Source organism: Aotus nancymaae, unplaced genomic scaffold (genome assembly GCF_030222135.1).
Source record: "Aotus nancymaae isolate 86718 unplaced genomic scaffold, 86718_ANA_hifiasm-v0.15.2.pri h1tg000020l, whole genome shotgun sequence".
Classification (NCBI taxonomy): domain Eukaryota; kingdom Metazoa; phylum Chordata; class Mammalia; order Primates; family Aotidae; genus Aotus; species Aotus nancymaae.
In genome coordinates, this window is record NW_026988432.1 from 43474424 (window position 1) to 43483155 (window position 8732).

Here is an 8732-nt window from a genome sequence, read left to right on the forward strand (position 1 = left end):
AAAAATCATAATCTAGTTTTCTCTGGACTAATTTATGTTACAGATATGCAAAATAAATCCATGATAAATAACTGTATCATAAATTATACATGTATATATTTAGGAAAATGTTACAATTTCCAAGCCTGTCTACTGAGTCTAAATTGCACTGCCTTGGAGAATTCCTCAGATTCTAAAAGTTCCACCAAAGCTAAGGTCTTGGATGTCATTTAAGTTATATATTTCAGCTATTAAAGGCAATGTTCTGACAAGCCCTTTGGCGCTAACCCCAGGGCATAAATTTGCCTTAAAACTACATAAGAATGTGTCAGAGGGCTATATGTCAATCAACCAGGAGAAGTGCCTATTCCCAATTTAGTGTTGTCAGTTGCTGACATTAAAACCAGCAACAGTTAATTGTTACTACTTCAAGTGGGAATATTGAGGGAAGAGGAGAGGTAGGTGTCTAAGTTCAGACTGATAAAGCTGTTAATTGCTACCCCTTTATGTAGATTTGTTCAATAATGAAAACAATGTGGCTAATCATATAATGTTTCTATTTGTTCCCCAAGGGCTCTTCAGGGAAAGTTTCCGTCAGGGCTAGATTTTGGCAGCTACCAACTGTGCAGGGACAAAAGCAGAACAATCAAGGCACTCAGTGCTGGCAAATAGCTGAAAGTGGTTGTATACAAATGCCCCTCCTCCTGGCCCTATCAGGAATGAGCCAGGATCTGCCACTGATGAGCTTTGAAGGAAAAGTTAAAAATGTAAAAGAAGATAATTTCAAGCAGAATGATAGAAGAAGAGGGAAGAAAAGAGGAAGAGAGAGTGAGAGGAAGGAACTGAGGGAGGAGAATACATATGCAGGCAACCTGAAAGGCAGGGAATAATTATGACATAAGCTTGGGTCCTCCATATGCTTCCATGCAACAGATCAATTAAATTCATATCAGTCAAACACCCATATTTTTTTTAATGAGAGAATTTTATATATATACACACACAGAGACATATACACATATATATATGGACACACATACACATACACACATTTTATATTTATATGTGTGTGTGTACAATATATATGTGTGTACATATGTATTTATATAAATATAAAATGTGTGCATATATATGTGTATGTGTGTGCATGCATATGTATACACACACATATATATTGTCCCAGCCTTGCTTTTTATAGACAGGATGATGATATTGAGTGTATCATTAAACCACTCTCAGAGAGTTACTGAGATAGTCCTAGCTACTGACTAATCTCAAGAGGGTATTTTAGGGAACAAACAGAGTGCTCTATGTAAGCCTTAAACAAATGTAATGTATATAATTTACTGATTTTTTTTAACTTTGCCTCATTTGGTAAAGGACATGAGACAGAATTAAATCGTATCATTTAATTTTGTTTTCAGACTCTTCAGTACCAAGTAATGAAAACATTCAGAAACACCCTCAGACCACTGGTGTACCCAATATCACTGTACAAATGTATATCGTAAAACTTATGACATAAGTCATATTCGTTTTGTTTTGTGTTTCTTTGTTGGGGGGGGAGATGGGGGTGGGGAATGGAGTCTTTAATTTCCTTTCTATTACCACCTAACTACACTAGCCCCATAGTAAAACTTACTGAATTAAAATGGCTTTAAATCCCTCTATTTTTTAAATTCTATCCCAGTACCTATGCCCCCGTCTTCTGGTATTTCTAGATTCCTCCGCTTATCTCCCCCTGAACCTACCTTCTAGAGTGCACCTCACCTCTATGTCGTTCTCTCTTCTTAGAATGGTCTCTCTTCACCTGCTTAAACTTACTCATATTTCATGGCCAAACCAAGTTTCATCTGATCCAGTGAGCATTCCACGATCACCACATAACATACAGCTTCTCCCTTCTGTAAATCTGTAATCGAGCACCTGCTTGATCATTCATGTGTCACCTACAGATGGTGTCTACTCAAGTCATCCTCCACTTTTTCTTGTTCCTCTACCAAACTTTATACTGCTTGAGGATATACCTTTGTATCCTCTACAACATCTGAATCATATATATAGTAGCCTGCAAAGTGTTTAGGGGCCATATTTCACTTTTCCAATGCATTTCAGTAAAGTTTAAAAATTATTATATTGTTAAATGTTGAATTCAATTCCTTTATCAGTTAACTTTTCAGTTGTGAAATTCCCTTCCAGGTATGACTCTACATGTCTAAAAGCCACAGTATACCAAGAAAATAGTCCATTTCTGACATCTAAGAAATCATGTTACCCAGAAATTTGTCAAAAAACAGAAAAACTTAAGAAATAATCAATTCTTAAAATTCACTTTCATGTCAGCAGAAAATAAAAAATTAACAACCTAAGCACTAGGTCTAAGTTCACATTACTCATTATTTCAAGTACATTTTTATCCAACTTCAAACTTGTTTTCTTTCTAAATAGGCACGGAGATCATTAAACTCTTTTTTATCTTTCAGACTGTAAGACAGAAATTTAGGTTCCATATTTGAAAGGAGAGATGATGAGATATAAAGAAATGATGCTATGTGCAGATCACAAAAACAGCTGAATCAAACCAACTGAAATTTCAGTGATTAAAAATAAAACTAAATTTGCAAAACTATATTAGCCATGCTCATGATCCAACTGCATTGTCAATTACGCTCTTGTGTACCTTTGGGGTTACCCCAAATCACATGTCAAAATTTTTCAAGTGTTATGAATACCTGACTATAACCTAAAATCAAACTACCGTTAGCACAGTGAGAAAATGTCAAAGGCAGTACACACACTCTCCCCTATAACCATGCTTATCACTTCTGACAAATTATACTTATTTCTCAAATACAAAGACAAAAATCAAAGCAACCAGTAAATTACACAATTATGAAATGCTTTTTAAAAATTTTAACAGCCACCAATACCATTCAGCTTTATTTTATCGAAACCCTAACAATTTATTTAGAATGTAATGCATTATGCAAAAGAATCTACACTGTGCAAAAGATTCACACAGATTTCCTTTAATTAATAAAGGAAATAAAGGAAATCTGTGTGAATCTTTTGCACAGTATAGATTAATTTTTAATACAATATAATTTACCAAACTTTAATTTACTTAAAACCTTCAGTAACCCTGCTGTGTCATAAAAGGTTATGTGCCTGTTTTCTTCCAACAATGAGGTGAATTTGTCATTAAAAAATTTTACCCAGAGGTCACCTTGAACTACCAAGAAAACACACACACATACACACACACACGAAAAAACCAACCAAGAAACTGATATTCATTATCTGTGTGAATGTATCTAAACTACAAGTAAATAAATCAGCCATATTACCAAGCACAAAGCTATTGAAATAGTTAAGAATTATTCTCAGGTGTCATTGAGACTAAACAAAGATTGTAAGGAATAAAACAAATAAAACAAAACTCAGGGAAATTAATACATGGAACTATTATCTTAAAAGCAGCATTCCCTATAGAACAAAGTGATGAAGCTATCAAAAAGCACTTCTCAAAGCAATATTTTTGCATGTCAAAAAAAGAATTAACCTAGAATAAATACATAAATAACAGTATATTCTGTGTTAAGCCAGTAACAAAGAAACCCCTTAGTGGAGTAAAACGAAGTCCTGTCAAATCCCCATTTTTTACAAAGAAGCATGAAGATCCTTTCACAATGGTTTAAACTGTATTTATAGTAACAGAGTGAAGTCTTGAGATAAAAGTCAAAAGGATTAAAGTCAAAGCCCCAGCTCGACATGAGTTATGGTTTTGATTTTATTCTTATTGTGGTCTACAAATATTAAGACAGAAGATATTTCCATGTGATTGTGGGATCCTCTGAGACTCTACAACCTTAGAAGAGCAGATAAAACAGATGAAAATGCATCTGGTTTGGGAGCAGACTCCATATTAAATGGCAATGCGCAAAGTAACAACTACTACTGCAGAAGGCTGTGGGGGAGGGGAAGAGGCTAAAGGCTGAAATTTCTGCAACTGATGCAGGGCAGAAAGAAAAAAGAAGGAAAAAAAAAAAGATGTGGTATTACTGTTTTAAAATGGCAGCCTGTTAATAATCACTGCATTCCTGAAAACACAGACAAATTATACCACCATTCCTTCTTTCATACCCTAAGCAAGCCTAACACATACAAGCATTACATACTTCTTTGAGGAAAATGATACAGTTTGATAGCTGCATCTATATCTAAAACAAAATCCCTAGAGTTGCAACTCAAGAGTTTACAAATTTGGAGCCCTATACTTTTCTCACAAAGAAAATAGAAATTCTGTTGTGAACTGGAAAATCTTAGTTACACTAAAAAGAATTATTCTTCTTCCACATATATTTTTCTTTAAGTGAAGGCAAAGCTACATCATGTATACATAAGCTTTTGGTCATAGTTCATAATATCTATTTTGCATTTCCTCTCTCCTGATGTCCTATATTTCAAGAAAATCTCACACACACATGCCAGCAAGAGAGATATATATTATATAACATACTCTGCATGAATTGGAAGATCATTATTCTTAACATCAATTTGAGTACTCTCTCTTTAGTTCATATATTGCAAAAACCACATATAGAGTTGTGTATTTTCTATCTATCCTGAATCTTTTAAGATCAGACACCTCACTTAACATTTGATGAAGAAAAGGTTAAAAGTCCCTAACAACAACAGCAGAATCATCAGAAGCATTGTAAAATATAAAATGATAGTATCCATATCACAGAAATGCTTAAAGTATCTTTTTTAAAAATTGAGTACAAAGAAATACTATCAATTATAAAAGTAAAAATATTTTATCATGCAAGTTTAGAAGAGTTCAAGTTCATATGCAATCATGTAATCATAAAGAAGATTTAAAAAATATATTAACCAAATATTAATTTGGTTAATAGTGATAACCAGATATCACGATTAACCAAATGGATTGAGTTCTCCTTTCTTCACAAAATAAGAATGAAGATAAGTCACTTACTTATACAAATCACAAATTTTTGAAAATAATATTTTCAATAGAATTCCTTGCAATTGTATTCAGTATTTTAACTGTCACATTTTGAACACATACACATTTATACAACTACCAGGGGAAAAATAACTAAAACCAAATTGAAAAATTACCATAACTACTAGTTCAATATGTCTGGTTAAAACAGAGACATCTGGTCTATCGTTCTTTTGTGTTGATGACTCCTAGTGTGTCTTTTCCCATCAATGAACTTTTCAAGAGGAAAATTCAACTTTTAACAAAAACCTGTGACTTAGAAATCTCTTTCAAATTATATCAATACAGATATGTCATGATTAGGTCAAATCAAACACAGTACTTTCAAGAATAGTAACATATACTGATTGAATACACATGGTTAGCTTTAAATTCCATCAGAGTAATGTTATTTATTAAATAATTCTCTGCAGGCAGATATGGCTAATTCATGAATCATTATATTTAAATATTTATAAATCAACTCATTGTTCACTTGCTTAAAATATACACTGAAGCTCTCTAATAGTACTTGATTGCCACTCCACGGAACCTGAATAATGCATTTTCAGAAGCCTTGCACACCCCCACACAATTCTGAATTAATGGCCGAGCAAACAATAAGTAATGTACTATGCTCCAGCAAAAACTCAGTGATAACATCAATCTGGCATCTACTTAACACTTACTGCTTACTTCTCACATATTCCCCACAACTTAGTTTCCTCTTCCAGATGTAGTTCATTAAAGAATCACTATCACCTGCCCATTCACCGACAGAGTGAGAGATTTAGCGATTAACACGATCACAGATAAGGAGAGAAATGATAACATACAGCACTACAAAATTAAGAGATAAAGTAAAGGGGCCTGGGTACTCCAGCTACCAATAACTAGATTGCAATTAAAAAGGACTTTGTCACTTCTTCGCTGGGCAATAGGGCCAATTATCTAAAACCCTTTGCTAGAATCCAGATACATACCAGAGCAAGGCCCTTCAACCAAACTCAGATAATTACTTTTGACAAATGTTCTCCTTGAGCATAATGTAGTTACTCAAATGCTTTTCAAAATGACTACAGTTATAGTAAAACAATCTTTACAAAGTCAACCCAATAACACATCCTGCTCCCCCCTCCCAAAACCCCCGCTGCATGCAGTATGCTTTCTTTTGGCCAATTTATAACAGATAGTAAGTTGGTGAATAAATATTTAATTTATGCAGCCAAAACCCTGAAAGGCTTAGCTTCAAATGTAATGCCTAGCATTCCCGAGACACACTGTACAGAAATATCCTTTTGAAAAATCCTTTTACAGCTGTCCTTTAAAAGAAGAAGATGGGAGGGGGAGAAAGAAAAAAAGAAAGAAAAGAAAAGAAAAACCCACACATATACATGCATCAAACCGAAGACGCCGACGCCCCTCTGCCAACCGGCATTTCTATAGAGACATTCTTTTGATGATTAAAACGTAAGCTCCGAAAGGTTAAAGAAAAGGAAAAGCAGCCAAGTAACACCGCCCAGAAAGCCAGCAGTAAAACACACCTAGCTGTACACTCTTAATAACCTCCCACTACAAATGACACTGACCCAACTTCACCAAACATACACACACCGCGACACACACAAATTGCACACACGTGCACAGAATGTACACACAAACATCGAGCAGAGCACAATACCTACAAACACAAACGAACTGGAGCCACACAAAACATGCACGTATCAGTGTGCACACATAATGCACACTACACGGCACACAGACACGCAACCACCTAGCCCACATGCACACGCCCCACAAGTCCGTGTCGGACACACACCGTGCATGCACGTGTAAAATGTTTGAACTCACAAACGCCGAACATACACACAGACTGTGCACAGAGTTATTGATGAAATTCCGGGGGGTGGAGGGGCCGGGAGGGAGTGGTAATTGCCACACAAAGGTCTCCGGAGCGGCAGAGAGGGAAGTCGAGCGGAGCCGAGCGCTCGGAAATTCACCCGTGGAGAAGGCACAGCCAAGCCCAGAGAGCGAAGTACGGGGAGAAGTGTCCCGGGCGGTCCTGGACGCGGGGCTCCCGGAGATAATCGCTGAGCCCCTCCTCGCGCGCACGCACACACACAGGGGCCCCCGGGCGAGCCCACTCCCGCAGAATAACAAAGAGCAGGAGCCCGGCGAGCGGGCGGCGGCTCGGGCTGGAAGTCTCCGCCGCCGCGGACCGGCGCAGGGCGAGCGGCGGGGCCGGCGGGAGGCGGGTGGGGGGCGGTACGTACCAGGCGGGCAGCTTCGGCCCAGGTGCGGTCCTTCTTCTTCCTCTTGTCTTTCATGTTTGCATCTCATTGATGGTTCTGATGATGACGTGGGGGATTCCACGGGGTGCTCGGGGTTCGGGCGCGGAGACAATGACCCAGTGACCCGGTGACCCGCACTCGCTCCGCGGGGGGAGGCGCGCGGGCGGCGGCGGCGGCGGCGGGTGGGAGGGATGGAGCGAGGGGGTGGGGTGGAGTGGGTGGGGGCGCGCGGCGGCGGCGGCGGCGGCGGCGGCGCGCGGCGGGCGGGCCGGGGGCGGGGGCGGGGGCGGCGGCGGCGGCGGCGGCGGCGGCGGGGCCCGGGCCAGGGGCGGGGGCGGCGCCGGCCGGGCTCGCTCGTGCGGGGCTTGCGCTGCGCCACCGCCGCGGCCGCCGCGGTGACAGCTCCGGGGATGCTCCGCTCGGCCCCGCTCACAACAATACACTCTGACGTCACGGGGAATGGCGACGCGGCCGCACACTCGCCGCGCTCACACTCACCGCGCTCACACTCGCCATCTCGCGCGCGCACACCCGCGCACACTCGCCGCGCGCCCCCCTACTCCAGCCACGCCCTGAAACCCTCGCGAGACCCCTCTCCCTCCAACCCAGCAGCCAAATTCCCAGAGCGCTGCCCACTCCGTGCAGGCCGTTCCACCCGCTTCCCCCTGTCCCGCTCGGGCCGAAAGCCGCGGACTCTGGCCTTTGGAACTTGTATAGGAGTCCACCCCGCACCTCGACGCCCCTGTCCTGTGCGCTCACGCGTGCACACTCACTCACAGCCACTGCACACTACTCTACTCTGCTGGATTCCCTTAACCCTGTCTCTGGCTGGGGGAACTCCGAGAGCCTTGCTGAAAGGGTACAGAGCCAGTGTCTTTGGATACAGAATTAATGATGTACGAACAACTTAACACAACGTTGAAGCACCTACAGCATCTCAAACAATGCAGGACCAAAGAGCCGTGACCATGTATCCACGCGATGCCATACCGTAGCGCTAATTATTTTTGAACAGCGTGTAGTCAACATTCCGTAGAGTAAAACATGATGCACATGTAAAAAAACTGAAGCGCTAACGCTTGTGTATTTTTAAAATTATTTATGATTTTTAGGTCTGGGATACAGGAAGCGTTGGATTGTTACCCTTATTAGCGAACTACCAAAAAATGCGTTAAGACTTAAAAGTTTATGGTAACCTTTCCAACTTCATACATCTCTGGTGAATTGTTTGGATCAGTGGAGTTATTGTTAAGCAAAGAAAGAAATGACGCTGTGATCCACACAGTAATTATGTGTATTTGTCTTGAGTATCTGAAAACAAAAAGGTCACTTGTACTGGATTATTTATCTGAAGTTATTTCCTGAATATAATGTTAATGGTATTTAAATAGTACTTTGTGTTTTTTCGTATACGTTATCTCGTTTGATCCTAAAAAAAACAACGCAGTTAAACA

The 8732-nt window shown here is 40.2% G+C and overlaps 1 protein-coding gene across 1 annotated transcript in view; it reads right to left on the minus strand.

Moving 5' to 3' along the window:
* Window positions 1-7348, minus strand: part of ASXL3 (ASXL transcriptional regulator 3) — a 183690-nt gene extending 176342 nt beyond the window's left edge. The window contains exon 1 of the mRNA XM_064379306.1: window positions 7261-7348. Within this exon, the coding sequence (XP_064235376.1) occupies window positions 7261-7314 (54 nt within the window). The 5' untranslated portion in view covers window positions 7315-7348. The remainder of the gene's footprint in view (window positions 1-7260) is intronic.
* Between the last annotated feature and the right edge of the window lie 1384 nt (window positions 7349-8732).